The following is an 18,558-nucleotide window of genomic DNA, read 5'->3' on the forward strand; positions in this document are numbered from 1 at the left end:
CTCAAATATATGAAATATTTATGTGTTCCAATAGCAGAGCCATAATAAAACCCTCTCTTAAATGAGCAGTAAAGGAATTATTAAAATAATACTTGTAAATGCCATTTTCCTGATAGCTTTTGGTATTAAATTCTCCATCTATGCTGCCGGATGGAAGTTGTGAATTCAATCCATTCACTTTGCTGCCTTTTTGAATATACAAGAACTGGGAATATTGTCTGACTAAAGAGTCATAATAAGCAAGTTCAGTCTGTTAAATGTGTATTTTTTTATGTATTAAAAATGGTAATATCTTGTATTAAAATTGAGCAGGTGTGTTAGAAAATGTTTGGGTCTTGTTATTTAGACTGTCTGTGTTCAGATTTTGGTACTTATCTTAGATTGCACCAGAAATTATCTATCCTAATACTTTTTTTAAAGACCGAATTTATTATAACATACCAGAAACAGGTAAGTTGTAAATGAATTTAATTTGCATTCTCTCTACTGCCTGTAAACTATGCAATATGAAAATTGCATTGGTTAGGAAACCTCCTGGGGCATATGCTTGCTTTTAAGTCAATGGCGAGGAGAAAGCAAAGAGGTTTGCTGATCTGAATTGATGCAGTGAACCAGTGTAACATCACAGTGCAGCATCAGTGGATCTTGAAAATATCTTGCTTAGCTACTGTTCTAAACATAGCAGCAGCACTTCGTGTGCCTGTGTCATTCAGAGCTTTTGTTTAATAAAGCATGAAGAAAAAAAGTTGCTTGTACTGAAATTCTTTCTAAATTGGTTCAGCAGTAGTCATATTGGATGCATTTTTTCTTTTTCTTCCTACGGATGTAGGAATTATTATTTTAAAAAATGCAATACCTATCATTTGCTAGTGGCTTCGGAGGCCTGTTATTTATGTGGATGAATTACACAAAAGCGGTATCAGTACATGGAAATCGTGCCTTACATAACAACAATTGAAAATTAGTTTATATGAATATTTCTTCTGCTTAATGTATTCTGTTAGTATTCAGTATGACTGCCTATAAAGCTTTGTTAATACAAGGGGCTAGGATTTGGTATATTCTAATTTATTTTGAAATTTTGATATAGCAAATGTAACTCTTCAGTTTGATGCTTCTGCGTTGAAGTATGTGTTGTGAATTATGTGCATTATTACAAAGTAAGTTTTACTGTCAAATTTTTATGAAAATTTTTACTCTTCTATAGCTTTTCTAGAAATTAAAATATTTGTTACTTTTATAATTCAAATCTGCTTGGTTTTGGTAGAATGCTATGATGACATTTGAGGAAGAGAAGATGCAGCTGGCATGTGATGACTTAAAGGCTACAGAGAAACTTTGTGAAAGTGAAGAAGCTGGAGTTATAGAAACAATCAAGAATAAAATAAAAAAGAATGTAAGAACATTATTCACAGAATGATGTGTATAAATATTTCTGGAAACTTCGCTTTGTATTTTGGATAGATGACTTTTTATATCTGAAGAACAGTTGAGTTTAATAATAAATTTAGACATTAAGTCAAGTATTTTGCTTGGATTTCCAAGTCATGTTGTTCCACTTCTAAAACAGCGTGTTGTGTTGATGATAGCAATTATTTTCTTACACATTTTCTTAACCTTGAACTGCTGACCTAAAATTATTTCAGGAAGCTTGCAGCCTGTCTAATTCAGGGCAGTTTTTATTCATACATGCTCTAGTAATGTTCAGAGGTGGTGACGTTGATACTGCAGAATGCTGTGTGCCAGGCATGTTCCTAGGGAGTTTTCCTTCCTTTTTTTAGATTTTTTCATTCTAAATAATGAAGGAAGAATAAAGCATACAGATCAAGAACTAGTTAGAGCAGTAGTTACGGGACTGTTGAGTGAATGGCCTGCCTAGTGTGACATGGCAGATTTACAGCAGAAAAAGAAGCCATTTCTCTTCAATATTTAGGTTACTTCATAGAAAGGATGGAACCTGACATACTTTACTCTCCTCTTAAGAGACCTTGTCACTTGTCATATACTCCCTTCTGTGCTCTTCTTAAGATCTTCTGGCTGCATATCTAAACATTTAGTAATAATTAAATTTAAATCTGTTCTGAGTATTTGTATAATCTTAAGAAAATAGCTGAGAATAAATGTGTTTCCCTGTTTATTAAGTAGCAGCTTGCTTGATGAGCTATCAAGGACCTTTTAGCATAATTTTGCATTTCAGAATGCTGCATTTAATAGAAATGCTACCACATTCAGTTACTTCTGGATTTTTTAATGTTTCAGTTTTAAACAAGTATTTTGTATTATCTAAATTAATATTTTTCTATGTTTGTATACTCCAAACAGGCTGATGGACGAAAATCCACTGTATCCATGATAGATCGTCTACAAAGACAAATAATTGTAGCAGACTGTCAAGTCTACTTGGCTGTACTCTCATTTGTAAAACAGGAGTTAGCAGGTGTGCTCTGGCTTTAATGTTTGGATATATTTTTTGCATGATGTCTTTTTAATACAACTTGATCATAATGAGGCACAATGAGCATGAGTAAAGGAGGTTGTTTTGTAAGAAGGAGCACAGTTCCATTTGAAACATTGTAAGATTAGTGCATTTGCAGAGGTATTGTTCTACCTTTGTGTGTGGGTAGTAGAAGCATCATAAAACAAGATGAGTTGGATTGCTGCAGGTTACAGTTTTCTGCTTTTTTCATATCATTCTGATGACTGATTCTCCTTAGGTAGGTTAGAATCCTTTGCATGTTCCCACAGAGGCATTCAAGGAATTTGAATTAAGATGAGTAGGATCTGTGTGCTTCATGTGGCCTGCAAGATAAAAGGGACTATCAACAGCTGAAGTCCAGGCCACCAGAGAGGTCCTGATGCCCCATGTGCATTATGTTCATCACAACTCAGGGGGATGAGAAACTGTCAGTGAAAGTAATTTTAAATTACAAGTGTTGAAAATGGAACTGCTGAATCAGTTCTTTTTCTCTGATCACCAAAGTGTCCTCTCACATGCCAAAGGGGTTAATACTGTTGTGTTGAATACAAGTCTCCTTGTGTCAGCTGCAAACTGTTTCTAATGTTCTCTTGCATTCCTTGCATAATCTTAAAATGTACTTTCATGAGTTTATAGAAAATGTGGTCAAGGTCATGTACAAAGTGAGCACATTCCCAGATTCTTATCAAAATCATTTGAAGACCAAGGGGTGGCAGCCAGACCAGATTGACAGTGAAAACCCTGCTGATGAGCTGAAAGGAATTGGGGAAATAGCATTCATCTTATTTAAAATGAGCTTCAGTCGAGAGCATAAGGCTTTCTGTGATGTGCAGACTTTGTTTCTTTCAAAATGTGACACAATGGTTTTCATACGTGGGGTTATTTTTCCCCACTCTTGAAGATTTTTTCTTATTTCAGCATGTATTCTGCAGCTGCATAACTGGATTGGATGCTCTAGTTAAGGGTTGTGTCCCCCTTTTCTCCTGTCTGCTATTCAGGCAACTGAAGTGGGTAGCAGCATACTGCAGAATTTGCAGTATATTTACTTTACTGAGTAAAAAATATACCTGAAATCTTCAGTTAAAATCCCAAGCCATTGAATACTACCTAAACCACTACAAGCTACTGCAGTTGCTGAACTATTGGAGGATCCTTTATTTCAGTTTTTTTCATTATCTTTGAGTATTTATAAACAGCTTCTTTTTTCTTTTTCCTTTTTTTTTTTTTTTTTTTTTATAGTGATTTGTGTACAAAAAAGGCAACCAGATTATTGGAGTGTAATTTGAAAAAAAAAAAACAAACAAAACAAAAAACCCCCAAACATTCTTCAGAGGCAGACAAATATTTCTAACAGTGGATGGGTGAAAAATATGTTGGTTTTCTTCCTGGAACAGTTTGACAAGAAGCATATGTTAAAATTCAAGCTGCTTTCTCATGTGCCTAGCACATTTTAGATTTTCCACCCTCTTGGATAGAAACAAATAGTTTTTATCATCAAGTTGGTAACACAGCCACTTGTGTTAGCTTCCCACAGCAATATTTAACTACCTTCTCTAGATAAGTACCACTGCTGTCATGGGTCTGATTACTTTCAGAAGTTCATGCTTGGAATTCAGCTCAGTGATTAGACTTGATTTAATTTTTATGTTTAGAAAGTCAGAAATGAGGTTTTTTTTGTTAGGCTGTTTTACCTTGACATATACTATCAAATCTATTAGACTTATACTGTGTTACAGGACTCTTACTGACAGCACACTAATGGAAGTGAAGTCTAAAATTCTACTTTTATTTCCCACATTGTATCCTTTCCATTTGTGCATTCAGAACACAGTAATTAGCTATTAGCAGAAACACTATCTGTAGAATAAATAAAATGTGGGTGTTTCTTTATTATTTGTCTGGTGTGCATAGTTGTATGAGCATTCATCTTGTGGTGAACCACAATTTAAAAGTGTTCTGTGCAACAAAAAAACGTGACCTAATTGCTTAACATTTAGTAACATTAGTCTTATAATGCAGCTGAATCATGGTGGGGGTTTATATTTTTTGTTATAACACTTTATTATGGGACTCAGGATAGAGGATTCATTTTTTTAATACTTTAGGTTAATATTGAGAGAACCCTTCTGTCATAACTAAAAATACAAATTTTGCTGTCTTAGTGCAATTTCTTAACTCTGTCTTGGCTAGCTTCATCCCCTCTTCATAAAGCAAGAATCCAGAAATAAATAGTCTAAGCTGTGATGGTACATTCTCTAGAAAGGGTTTTTGTTGTTTTGTTTTGTTTTTTTTTTTAATTGGAAGGATTTTGTCAAAGAGATCAGAAGACTTCTATAAAGAGTGGTTTGGTGTTATTAGAATTTTCCTTTTCTTTGACACACCCCACCTGTTATGATCTAATTCTGGCATCACTGACAAAACTGATCTCTACAAAATTAGTGCTATCTGTTGAGAACATTGCTGCTATAACCAGACTGTTACTTTCTCTCATTTTTAGTTAACTCCTTTGTTATTGCAGTTCCTAACTCAGGGCTCTATCATAGACAAAAGGCTGGTGTCTGCTTTTACAGTTACTGTGTACAAGTATATTCTGCATTTGTTTTTCTGTTTACCACTTATTACCCAAGAATGAGCTATAACCAAGATGAATACAGTGTAAAGAAGCAAATCTTAATCTTTTGGTCACTTGCCATTTTTCCCCTTCTGTAAAGAAGAGGGTAATGAGGCTGAGAATTGTCTCATTCTCAACTGAGAATGTTCAAAACAAGATTTTTAGGGAAATTTAAGCACCCAGCTTACATATCAAATGAGGAGGTTAGACAATGGAAGAATGTTTTGGAACCATGAAATGTATGCAATTATTTTTTTCAATGCTTTATTGTTAATTATAAGACACTGTGGTGCCTAATCTCAATGGTGTCATATGTTACTGTCTGACCCAAAGGAAGGAGTTTTCTTAGTATTTAACTGTCTTTTAACAAACATCCTGTGGTCTCCAGAGGTGTGATCTCTTTGAGTTTTGCTTCTCTGTTTGCCAGGCAGCCATTTCATCTCCACTCTGTAGTGGAACAGACTCCAGCATTAAGCTCTTTCTGACAGTTCCATTGCAACATAGCTGAAAGGAAGTCCTTTTGTATTGCATGCTGCTTGACAGTCTTTGGTTGAAAAGCTCTTCAGTTTGTAGTGCCAAGTGTGAAAGACCTCTTTGAGAGGAGAGTAGTTATTACAAAATCCTGTACACGATAAGTTAATGCCAATAGAGGAAACATCCTAGGATTTGTGAAACAGTATTACTGTGTTCCACTTCTTAATATGTCCTTGAAATATTTTTCCCTTGGTTTTCAGCATACATAAAAGGTGGGTGGATACTTCGAAAAGCCTGGAAAATTTACAATAAGTGCTATACGGACATTAATACACTTCAGGAAATATATCAGAAGAAAACAACTCAGGAATCCTTGACTTCTGATGCTGCAAATGATAATCATATTGCTGCAGAAGGTGTAACGGAGGATTCGCTAAACAGACTGAAAGGTGCTGTTAGCTTTGGATATGGACTTTTTCATCTTTGCATATCCATGGTGCCCCCAAACCTGCTCAAAATCATCAACCTGCTGGGTTTTCCTGGAGACCGCCTACAGGGGCTTTCTTCACTGATGTATGCAAGTGAAAGTAAGGACATGAAGGCCCCTTTAGCTACGTGAGTAGCTATATTGAAATGCTTTGGTAGATAACTTAGTACTGAAAGTAAGTAACTGGGAAAAAGTCAAAAGCAAAAATTCATGTTGCTTTAGAGGAAGCAACAGCAGGTAAAATAAACTTGTAGTTTGTTGTTTAACATGCCACTGTTTAGTAAATCACCTCTTACTAGTGTATGAGATCTCTCTGCTGTTATTTATTTATATGTGCTTGGGATTTGTGTCAGTATTTTACTGTATTCTTCAGTACCTGCTATTCTAATGTCTAGTAATTTATATGTCAGCAGAGTAAATAAAAGCACCCTGTGAGGGCTGAGTAAATTTACCCAGGTTATGTTCTTTGCTAGAGAGAGCATACTATTTTGTGTGAGTCATTGGTCTCATCTAGCTATTTATCCTTATTATTAGCTGAAGACCTATTCCAGTTTATTTTTAATTGTAGCATCTGAGTAAAATGGAATGTTCCCTTGTAGTCTTTATAGAGGAGTATTTTTTGTGTACTCTTTTTCTTCCTAGGCCTTTGTACTGCATTCAGGCTTTTTTTATAAGGTGAACAGTTAGACCTAATTTAAACTGCGTTCATAAGTGGGTTTATTAATTCTCTATCTCCAAATTAATGCTTTTATTACTGGACCTACTGCAGGTACCATCAGATGTCACTTTTGAAACATTGACAGCAGAGCTCACGTTTCTTCTGCTTGGGGAGAAGAACTGGATTTCTGACTGGCCAAGAAAGCTTAAGATTAAATGTTGCTTTTGACATTCTTTCTCCTTTCTAGGGGAGAAAAATTATGTTTTCAAGGGTCTTTCTTCCTTCAGATGGTCTTGGAAAATCTTTGTGCTCCGCCCTTATTTCCAGAAGTGACATAGGTCATCTCTGCCCTTCTGGATGATGGATGTGATTCTGCTTAACATGGATTTGAAGTGTGTCTGCTGATGTGTGTTTGGTTTTGTTTGTTCATGGGGTGGTTTTTTTCCCCCACTATAAAGCAATTTGGTTTTGAACTTTTCCTATGGGTTTTTCTTTTTTAAAACCTTCAGAGTTCTAAAGGCTCAGCTGCTTTGATTATGAACTTGATTGTTACTTTACCTTTGGGTAATATCCACTGAATGTATGTTGAGGAACAGTTTAGAGTACACTGATCTATGGAAATAGCACTCGTGTTTGTTTAAAGCCAGGTTGTATAAGATATGTATCTTTCAAAATAGTTTAAAAAAAAATGTCCTGTTTAGAATATTGCTCACAAATTTCTGTTTATGAGCTGTAATCCTTTTTACTCTTATGTTTCTTTTAGATTAGCTCTGTTGTGGTACCACACAGTTGTTCGTCCCTTTTTTGCCCTTGATGGCAGTGATAACAAGGCAGGATTGAAAGAAGCAAAAGAAATTCTTGCAAAAAAAGAATCTGCTTATCCCAATTCTTCTCTGTTCATGTTCTTCAAGGGAAGGATACAGCGATTAGAGGTATTGCATGCTTTTTTCCCTTTTGACTGATTTCTCCTCACATCCTTTGTTATTTTATGTTTTTCTACTGTGATTGAACTGTCCAAGCTTCAGCAGCTTGTGAATAAATATATAGATACATGGAAATAAGAAGAAAGGATTAAATTTCCTAGTTTCAAGTTCATATGCCAAGCCTGATCTTTCACTATTTCTGTCTGAATTAATGTCACTTTGAAAGTCTTTTTTAGCTACTTAATATATTTGTAGCCTAAAGGAAGTACTTTTGGCCACTATGAATTTCTTGTGGTATGAATGGCTATTCCAGTTTTGCTTGTCAAGCTAAAATCTGAGTATTATCTGCTGAGTACATAGCATTTGTCTTCCCTTTTCATTTTATGCATTGTTCACATACAGCTAATTCTCTGCAGTAATTTCCCTCCACTGCTTTTTCTTTTAAGAGGTCAAGCCAGGATGTTTTCTGTTGCTAAGGGTGAGTTCTGACCCAAGCAGAAATGTATTCACTGAAAATCTGTTTGTGAATGCTGTTGCAGTGTGTTATTCAAACAGTTCAGCAGCCTCCTGTTTTTTGGCTGAGTTACTTTTCAAGAAACTGTGATAATACAAATGGTGGGACTTCAAACTATTCAACTCCTAGCTGATGCTTTTATCAGACCTGAATATTTCCAGAGCAATTCCATTAACAGCAAAATGCAATACAAAAGCACAAACCCAGAATGTTCATACCCTTCATCTCAACATCATAATAACAAGATCTAGTGCAGATGTTAATATTGGTGGTCATTCTTCGCAAGGCTTTGCAGTTAAGAGATACAGCTTATTATTTTGAAGGAATTAACATCAGTAACAGAAGAGAAGGGCAGGCTTTGGTGGCCTGTCAGATTTTGTAGGCATATTTTAGCATGGGATTTGGATCCTGGTTTTGCTGTCTTTCTGAAAGCAATCTGGGAATTATACTGTCACAGGCAAGCTATCAGTCTGATTTCTGAATAGGAAATATTTTAATGGTCTTTGTCCAATTACGTGCATATTCCATTCTTATGGTAAAAATCAAGCTTTTAAGAATAGCTACAAGATAAATGCAAGTGCAGTTAAAAATGTAAATAGGTTGATTGTCACAGTATAACTTGGTATTGGGAACTATTTCTATTTTTTTTCCCCCATGTTCAATGTAAGGAAGAATCAAATTCAATTATTGTTCTGACTTTTGGGTCAAGCTAGAGCAAAACAGTAAACCTAGGTTGTCAATAAACTATGTTTTTGTGTAAATACAGAGGATGGGTTTGGGATAAGTGTCAGTTTTGTGGGGTCAGTTCCTTTCTGGAGTACCCTTATGCTTCAGAGTAAAGTTTTTCTGCATGTTATCTTACAGTATCCTCCAAATGATTTGTGTAAATGATGCAGTAAATAGACATGGAAGGTCATCTGCAAGGGAAATAGTTTTTGCCAGAGACAGCATGACCATCTTGATGAGGTTTGTTAGCTTAGGCAGGCAGAACACCATGCATTGTGTGTTATAGCTGTACCCTTAATCAGCAGAAAGCTTATTGATTGCTAACAGGAATTAAAATGTCCCTTTCCTATTCATGTTATTTGTTTGCATGAGAGCTTTTCCATTCAGCAACCTCTTCCTCCCTCCCCCCCCTCCCCCCCCCTCCCCCTATCAGTGCTTTCTCCTAAGTGGTGCCTCTATGACTGAGGCTTTGCTGTCTCTAGATGTTTTTGGTTCAATGTCTCAAGTTCTTCTGTAGATACTGCTATGAATTGACAAGGTTCATTTGGTCAAATGTTGCTGTAATAGTGGATGCAGACATGTGACAGCATGGGGAGCTGCAGTGGGTTTCTGCACAATACACCCGTGGTTACCTGTGTCTCAAATCCAGGTGTTGGTCTTACAGCATCTGTCGTACATTCTGAACCAGAAGTGCACATATACTCTTACAGTACAAGTGAATATGTTCAGTCATAATTTGTGCCTCATCTCCGAGGTGGGTAAGCAGAGCCCTTACAAAGCCTGGGAGATGCTTATATGGCCTTTCTTGAAATTGCTAATGCACAGGCTGGTTTAAATTCTTTCCATCAGGCATGGGAGTATTATTTACAGGTTGTTTGTTGAAGTTAGGAAGTCTGTGCTTTAGCCTACATGCATTTTAAACAAATCACCTTGAGCTGAAACTTAGGTATTTTATAGATTTTTAACATCTATCATCTCTTAGCAGTTCTGTGATATAATTTAATTTTACATAGATGAAAGGCAGCTTACATTTTGTTTTACAGAAGAGCTTTTGTTTTCTGGAAGTACATATCAACAGTGGTCATTGTAGGGGTTGTATTAGGCCCTACCACCACTCAGCCTACTGGATTTTTATAAATCCTTTGATGCATTTTGTGTAACTTGCAGCTGATGGTATATTCAGTTTTCTGCAGGAAGTTTTTGTGTCCATGTGTATATAGGTATGTGTGTGTTTTCCCTTTCCCATGAGGAAAAGAAACAGTAAGGAACATAGTTCAGCCATGGACACCTGGGGGCAGGGAATCTGTTCAAAAGCCAGGAGCAGTAGTGCAAAACTGGACAGTGAGACACAAATCTGACAAAGGAGAAAATAGCCAAGGAAGGCAGTTGAGGAGAAAGTAAGATTTCACAGTGTTGGTGCTATGAAAGACAAACGAAGAGCATGTGAATGTATAATGCTTTTGAGTGCCAGAAAGTAGGTATGAATACTAGTCAATAAAAGTCATAAATTCAGTTTTCTAAAAGAGTAGCCTTACAGGTACTATAAAGGTGGGCCAGATTATCTTTACACTTTTTCCAAAACTCACATTTTTGGGAAATGAAATCTGAAAGTGCTTGGAGACTATTGAAATGAATGAGTCAAGGAAAGGGGAGGATGTGAGCAAGCTGGAATGAAATTGCAGTGGAAAGTTAAAGGTTGCACTTTTAGACTGATCAAAGATTGCTTTTTCCGAAGAGCATCTTAAAAGTAGCATTTTCTCTGACTTTTACATAATGCACTTAGGCTGTTTTTATGGACATAACTATTGCTGTGCTTGACTTGTGATTGTATGGTTATGTATTCCAGCCTCACAGGTATTTCTTTGTGAATGTCTTACTATTTCTGCCTTTGAAATACTTTTCACTAAAGCTACTAATTATGCTTCATGTAAGCTTTAGCTACTAAAAAAATGAGAGGGTGTTGTTTTATACTTTTGCCTAAAGGGTACTTAAAAACGTAATTAGTATAATAGTGTCTGAAATCCAGAGTTTCCAGCTCTACCCTTGGGTCTGTCTTTTAACCATGAAAATAAAAATAGTGCCATCCAGTTACTAAACATGTGCTGTCTCACATTATAATTGTGCTAATAAATACCAATTTACTTTTGAAACTGATTTAGATGATTCAAGTGTCATATTATGGTCAGTAGTGAAAGATGGGCATGGTGGTAATGTGGGAGAAGAGGGCAGTGTTAAAAGGGGATATTCTGAATCTTATGTGTTTCTGCTTTTTAGCTTGAAATTTTACTTTTTTTAATATTTTTTTTCCTAATTAGCAACACTTTTTTAGAAATCTTCTGCCTTTTTAAGTAGTAAAAATCATCTCGCTCAGAAATGGTTAAATAGCTTGATAGCCTTATATGGAGAGCAGTAAAGGGTATAAAGCAAAAATAAAGTGTGTGTAGAAACAGACAATGGGAAATCTCTAGGGATGGGCCAAAACCCACAGGTTCTGAGGCTTGATTTACCCAGGTCAGTTGTTACAGGTGCATATTAAGGCTCTGAAGGAAAAAGCTGACAGGTGAAACACCAGTGGTACATTCAGGTGTGCTACAGTGTCTTTGATGGTGAACATCTGTAGTGGTATTGCAGGCTTAAATGGAATGCTGATAAGGATTCTTGCTTTTTTGGTTACCTCTTGTAGACATCTTGGTGTCTGTGGTATCATTCTTATTTAGGGGTGGGAGGGCGTGGCATGGAAAAGTAGACTGAGGACAGTGAACTGGCAGTAAGGATGGAAAAGCTTTAAATGGATGTTCTGGTATGAAGTCACAATGATGTCTTAAAGAAGTTTTCAGAGCTTGTGTAACATAAAAGTTTGTTTTCAGGAATTGTCCTGGCCTCTCTAATTATTTGTTCTAGGTTATAAAATGCAGAATCCTACTTTCACTCTATTTTGATTTTGTGTCATAATTAAGTAATAAATAATACAGGCTTCTTAATTTCCATATAATACTCTTTAGTGTAAATTTTCTACTTTTTAAAGGTTTACAAATTCATAATGCTGATTGAGAATGGAGAAACCCTGGGAGAGAGAAAGTGTCCTGAGATTTTGGATCAACTTGGAGGGGAAAAGTGTGTTGGCTTGGGAAGCCACCTTGGTCCCATAAGCTCTGTAGAGGCTGAATTGGTGGGCTGCAGTGATTTTGGTTTTAAACTGAACTCAGGAAATATAAGATTATGGTTCTCACATTAGCTTTAGTAATCCTCTTTATGGTTATGTAGTTCTGTATACTACACATTTTATGGATTAATCTCTTTTCCTCTTTGTGTCATGTCCAAGAGAGACATGAGTGATGCCAGTTGAAGGACTTAAAAGTGTAATCTCAAAAATATAAATTTCAAGTGTTAGTCATGCTGCTATGCTTGCAGGCTCCTTAGAGCTTTGTAATTCTTCCTGTTAATTCTCTGAAACAGTAAATGAATATTAATAATTTATCTTAAAAATTAAGAGGAGAAATTCATATTGCATCCTGTAGTCACAATCCCTGGAGCTGACTGAAACTTCTATCATTAAGGGATGTCCCTGACACACACTTACTGAGCTTGATGCTTAAGAAAATCTTATTTAGATGTCAAAACATTTGAGAGAACTGGACAGAGGAATGGATTATAGAAGACTGAACTATATCCAACTAACTGGACTTGGATATTACTGGGTGGTCAGTGTTTCCTGTGCTGCTTCAGACTGTAGTATGGCATTGTGGACAGTGATGCATTTCCCATTAGTTACTGTGTGGAATAACATGCCCTACAAATAAGTTATTTATACTTTAAAATGTTTAGGGTTTTTAGGTTTTTAAAAGGCAAAGTATATTTAATGCTATCTTTTATATGAAATACTTAGATTTCTGTTTGGAGGTTATGCATTTTTCTCAGAAGCATTCAAAAAGCATGGATTTACTGAACTTTTAAACTTCTTGACACAAAGATCAGGTTTCAAGGTGACATGATTTTATTGCATTCCTGCTGTAAGGCTGGGCTCATAACACTTATTTCTAGGAAGTCATTTTGGGGTGATCCAGGAGAAGTGTAATAATGTTTAATGGTGAGGAGGTGCTTCTGCAAAAGTAAGCAAGATGTGTCTTGTTCAGTCATTCAGGTAACTTTGAGGGCAACTAAAACTCACCTCTCTTCCTGTGTAGTGTATTCTTCTGTTATGCCAAGAAGCATTTTAGTCTAATCACAGGTTGGGGTTTTTTTCTAAGTGTACAGTGTTTATTATGGTACAGCTGTTAGCAGTTGTGCTGTCTTCATGCAATACATGCAATTTACACTTAAGTTATTCCTTAGCAACTAGAATAGTTTATCCTGATAAGACAAAGAAGAAAAGCTAATAAAATCACCTTAGAGCTCTAAGTGTGTGGTCTTAAGATACAACTACTGCAGATATTTGCTGGAATTTTTATATTCAGTTATGCTTGCATAGATGACAGGTTTGCTTTTTCAAGGGTTTCTTTCACTTACATGCTTACTCAGCAGAGAATGGCTTTAGAGATTCATATGTTGTATAAATTACTGTAATTGTATGTGAGCATAAGTATAGGAACACTCTTAAAGCAGGTATAGGCCACATATCGAGATATATGGTGTGTCTGTGTATAAAATGAATTCATTGTTGATTTGCATCCCTGTTTATTGTGGACAGGTCCCATCCGAAACTAGGAAAAGTAGAAATTAAGATAGTCAAAAGAACTGTCATTCCTGGTTTTAGAAAACTGTCAGCCTCTGGTTGCTATCTTTTTTTGTAACCTATTTTTTTATTTAATCAAATTTTTTTTGTAATCTCGTATGCTTTTTAATCTTCTTACATGTCATGCAACATTTAGGAATTCTCTAATAACTGTGGCTTAAAATAATTACTGAGGGATGTAGAAAAAGGTGAAATAGTTCAAAATAAAGAAAATGAAACATCAAATGTACTCTTACTGTGCAGAAAGTGAAAATTTATTGACAGATGCTAAAAATATTATTTTTTTTTAAGGTGGAATGACTGAAAAAGAGTAGAAATTAGATTATTTAAAACTTACTGAACAAAACCAGTAGATTTTGGACTTACTACAGCCACTGATTTTTAAGGCTGAAAGATAATCTGAGCTGGCTGTAGGGTTTTGGTGATCATTACTACATTATTAAGCACCTCTACTGTCCCCCTCTCCCCTCTTTAAACTTTGAGTTCTACATTTCTCTTTTTTCTATGACTTCTACAGTGCAAGTTCCTTAACATATGTTTTAATTTTTACTGTTGGACATGGTGGAACTGATCATTAGTACCTAGCAAGCAAATGGTTTGCCTTCTTGTCTAAAGCTTCATTTTAAAGTTTCATTTTCATTTATTTAAACATAAATCTGAGTTGCTTTATATGAGTGAATTTTGCTTCCTTTCTGTCTTGTAGTTTGGCTTTTGTACTATGTTTCATATCATGAATATGAAATTTATGTGTTAAAACAGGGAAAATCTGTTCATTTTGGGACTTCTTTAAGATGCTTCTTTGTTGTAAATGAAGGGTAATGCTTCCAGTCAGAAAGTATCAGGTTGAGAGAGATGGGGGGAAGGAAGCTGACCAAAGGAATTGCACTGTGGAGCTGGAATCCTGAATTAATGTTGGCCCTTCTCCTTCAACCTGTTAGGCCTATGGTGGGTTTTGGCTTTTTTAAAACGATGTGGAGTCTGAAGTGAATTTTGAAGTTTTCCTCTCAGTGGGATCTTGTGCCTCTTTCATCTAACCAAATCTGATGCTGCAATCTGTAAGGCACTTCAATTTTTTAAATTATAGAGTTATTTTTAAGTACCTTTAAACAGAAATCTGAATGTGTTCTTTATCAAACTTGAATCATCCAGCAGATTTTGAATTTAAGACATCTGAGTTTGTTGGTTTTGTTTTTTGTTTGTTTTGCTTTTCTTAGTGTCAAATCAATAGTGCCTTGACCTCATTTCACACTGCTTTGGAACTTGCAACAGACCAAAGGGAGATTCAACATGTCTGCTTATATGAAATAGGTAAGCTGGTTATGTTTATACTATAAATAGCTCACTTTCAAGTTTAGACTACAAGCTTCAATAAGGAAACTGAATTCTCTTTATTAGTATTTTAAAAAAGGTTTTAGGGTGCTGTACTTTGTCATGGATGCATTATGATAATAATCCTATGTTCTTGTTTGGGCACATAGATTTCAACAGTTTTTCATAATTTTTAAGTTTTCTGTGGATACAAGGTGATACAAAACCAGAGTAAGCTATAGAAAGAAGGGCAAACTGTTAATTTTCAGAATACTGTTTAAAATGGGAAATTAATTCCCCTGATTTGTCTGTGGAATCAACGTTGTGGTGCCAAAACCTGTATTTCATGTTTATTTCCTTCTATAAGTAGCATGCAGTATGTTTTTAATTTACATGCAGGTCTTGAGTGGAGATCTGTTGCTACAAGATTTAAATGTGTGTTATTTGGGAATTTTGTCACAGTGGTGGGGAAATAAGGGTGCAAGTAGTAGCTTTCCAAGTTTCAGCACCCTGCAAAATACACTATTTAAATGAAAATTAGAGAGAGCACCTTTGTTGTCTGTATAGATTAATTGTTGCTAGTAGATGCATTGTTTTGTATGGAATCTTACAGTTGAATGTTTCACAGTAAATTTAGACCAAGTTTGAATGTATGTCATTGATTTGTTTTGGTTTTAACTTTTCCAGTTACCTGCATGATTTTAAAACTAGCTCCAGCTTCTGTCACTGAATGTGTGTTTCAGTAATATTGACATCAAATTTGAATTACTGTACTTTCCTCTGAAGTTAAATTATTTTTGGGTTTAGGTTGGTGCAGCATGATAGAGATGAATTTCCAAGATGCATTTGAATCCTTTGAAAGGCTTAAAAATGAATCCAGGTGGTCCCAGTGCTACTATGCTTATTTAACAGCAGGTGGGTATATTCATTGTGTCAGAGAAGGGATAAATCAGTGATGTGATAAGGTTTTGGCACTGTTTTGTTTTGGGAAACTTACTGTGCTGTGCTGTGCCATCCAGACTGCCTGCTGCTCATGCAGCTTTATGCCAGGCTCAACTTACATAATTTTGTTTGGTCATATCCTGTACTCTTGCCTGCACACGTGTGTGTAAATATTTTCTTTCTCCTTCTAGAGGCAGATACAGCAATGATTGTCAGTGTAGTGACAGGTCATATAACAGAGTGTTCCAAAGGTTTAATAAATCCTTGGAGGTTGGGTGGTAATGACTTGTTAGTGATCACTGAGGGTACCTGGGAGAGTTGGGATTTGTGTGTTTGACAAAACCCCTGCCTAGATGCTTTCTGCAAGTGAGTATATGTTTTCCTGTGACTGTATGATATCTCATCTTAATTTTTAGTGTTTTGTATCCCAGTATTATCAAGGAACTTTTTATTCTGGTTTTCTTACAGTGTGTCAAGGAGCCACTGGTGATGTTGGAGGTGCCCAGAATGTGTTCAAGGAAGTTCAGAAGCTTTTCAAAAGAAAAAACAACCAGATTGAACAATTTTCAGTGAAAAAGGTTTGGTTTAGCCTAGGCTGACGTGTTTCAGTACAGTAATTACACTTAGTAATTCTGTTGGATTCTTTACCAGTATTTATTTTTAAAGAATGCATCTGTTTTCTCCTATGTTTCTTCTGTAGAATTAGTGGGAAGGATTCAGATGGAGAAACAATAGTGTCATGTATTTTAAGAACTTAGCATAGGAAATGTGAACTAGCTATTCACTTTACAAGTAAAGTAATTGTTAAAGATAAAAATACATGATGCTGCTTTGGTAATTTTCCTTCTAGCTTTGCCTTTCTTACTCCTTTTTATCTTGCCTTGTTTGTCAAAGCCTTAGTACTTTATGAAATCTAGGAAATATCTCCCAACTGATGAGCTTATACATGTTACTCTGTCAGCATCCAGTCAGTCTGTACATGGAGTTTTGAAATATAATAAAACAAATGTAGGCTGCACAGAATGTAACTTTAATTTTGGTTAATATGGAAGCCCTTAAATTAATTGAAAGATTTCACTACTTAGTCTTAAAGTCTTTAAGCTAAGCTGCCACCCACCTTGTTTTCATACAAACTGTTGGATGCTTGTATGAAACAGAATTTCTGGTTTTGATACATTCTTTGTGAATATTATGCTCCCTGTAAAAGGACAGATGACAGATTTCTCTTCCCTCTTTCTCCGTACTTTGCAGGCAGATAGATTTAGAAAACAAATGCCAACCAAAGAGCTCTGTGTCCTGGCATCCATTGAAGTATTGTACTTATGGAAAGCCCTTCCAAACTGTTCCCTCTCAAACTTGCAGCATATGAGCCAAGGTATAACATAGTTCCTTGATTTATTTACTTTTTTAAATTAGGTGTATAATTTTTTCTTCTATTCTGTGGAGTAGCTGATTGTTGTAGCATGTAAATTTAAACCTCTGTGCATGTGTGATAACAAAACAGTTTGAGTAACAATGGAATAACAACTGATTAAGGTTCAGCTTAATACTTCTTTTTTACCATTTCTGTAGCCTTTTCAGGAGAAGTTTAAAAAGAAAGCCAACCATATGCAACAAGGCAGTTCATCAGTTGTGTTTGCCCATTGTTTAATATGAAACAATTGTGTGAAAGTTACTGTTCAGAGTCACTAAGCAAAATTTAACTCATTTAAACCTAGATACAAAAATACTAAGAAGTTACCAACTAATTTCCACAAGTTTTCTTTTAAGAGGAAATAATGAACTTGTTGGGTCATTTATAACATAAGGGTTCTGTTTATCTTGGCTGCTGGGATCATTTTAGGGGTGAAAGGAACTTTTTATGGTTACCTTTTCATTAGTCTCCAGATGTCTTTGGATCCTGTCACATGAAGTTCATGATAACAAAATCTATAATGAAGTTTTCAGTACACCTCCCTCCTCCCCTCCCTTCCTTTTGTTTCCATTCTGCAACTAGTTTCGTATTATTAGCTGCTCATTTAGAAAAGAAACCACAAAAATACACTGAGATACTTCCTTTTTTCTGTAATTGTGAACTTTTGGACGTTGAACATGATGTTTGTGTTAAGTGAGAGAACTACCAGTTGAGAGTTGTGACTAGTGTTGGGGTTTTGTTCTCATTTTAACTTAAGATAATTTATTCTTTTAAATTGTGTGATGGCAGTTCAGATTCCAAGTTTTCTAGTCCCAAAGCTATTGGTGAAGGCTTTAAAATTGGATTTACTTATGTAAAAGTAAATTTTAAGGGTTTTTTTCTGTTGTTTTCCTTCAGAACAATCAGCTTTAGAGTTTGTGAAGAGTATGTAGTTCTCCCACACACTCAGAAGCAGTGTAGATATTCCTTGTATAAGCTTCTAGCCAGTGGTGCAGATTTTAGTGTGAAATAGCAGTATAGATTAAAATTCAAAGATACTCTTCTTGTGTGGTATGATGCTGACAGATGTGTCTGCATCAGCAATCCCCAGTTGAAGATTCTCTGCACAGTGAGAAACAGATTGCTGTGCCTTATATCTTATCTCAAAAATGAGGAAATGATATACAATTTTTTTGTTATTTACTTTCTCTTCTCTTGAACTATTGGAGTGTAGTTTGCTGAGGTGAGTTTCCAGGCTTTTCTTCAAGGCTGGAAGTTGACTTAAAAAGAAAAGATTTAGTTTGTTGTCTGTGT

The 18,558-nt window shown here is 35.6% G+C and overlaps 1 protein-coding gene across 1 annotated transcript in view; it reads left to right on the forward strand.

Annotated features, from left to right (window-relative positions):
- The window catches only part of TTC39C (tetratricopeptide repeat domain 39C), a 35,948-nt gene that overhangs the window by 10,925 nt on the left and 6,465 nt on the right, over positions 1 to 18,558 (forward strand). Inside the window, exons 3-10 of the mRNA XM_030445354.1 lie at positions 1,268 to 1,396; positions 2,323 to 2,437; positions 5,822 to 6,176; positions 7,470 to 7,638; positions 14,816 to 14,909; positions 15,717 to 15,824; positions 16,320 to 16,429; positions 17,103 to 17,226. Coding sequence (XP_030301214.1) covers positions 1,268 to 1,396; positions 2,323 to 2,437; positions 5,822 to 6,176; positions 7,470 to 7,638; positions 14,816 to 14,909; positions 15,717 to 15,824; positions 16,320 to 16,429; positions 17,103 to 17,226 — 1,204 coding nt within the window. The remainder of the gene's footprint in view (positions 1 to 1,267; positions 1,397 to 2,322; positions 2,438 to 5,821; positions 6,177 to 7,469; positions 7,639 to 14,815; positions 14,910 to 15,716; positions 15,825 to 16,319; positions 16,430 to 17,102; positions 17,227 to 18,558) is intronic.

This window comes from Calypte anna, chromosome 2, assembly GCF_003957555.1.
Source record: "Calypte anna isolate BGI_N300 chromosome 2, bCalAnn1_v1.p, whole genome shotgun sequence".
Taxonomy (NCBI): Eukaryota; Metazoa; Chordata; class Aves; order Apodiformes; family Trochilidae; genus Calypte; species Calypte anna.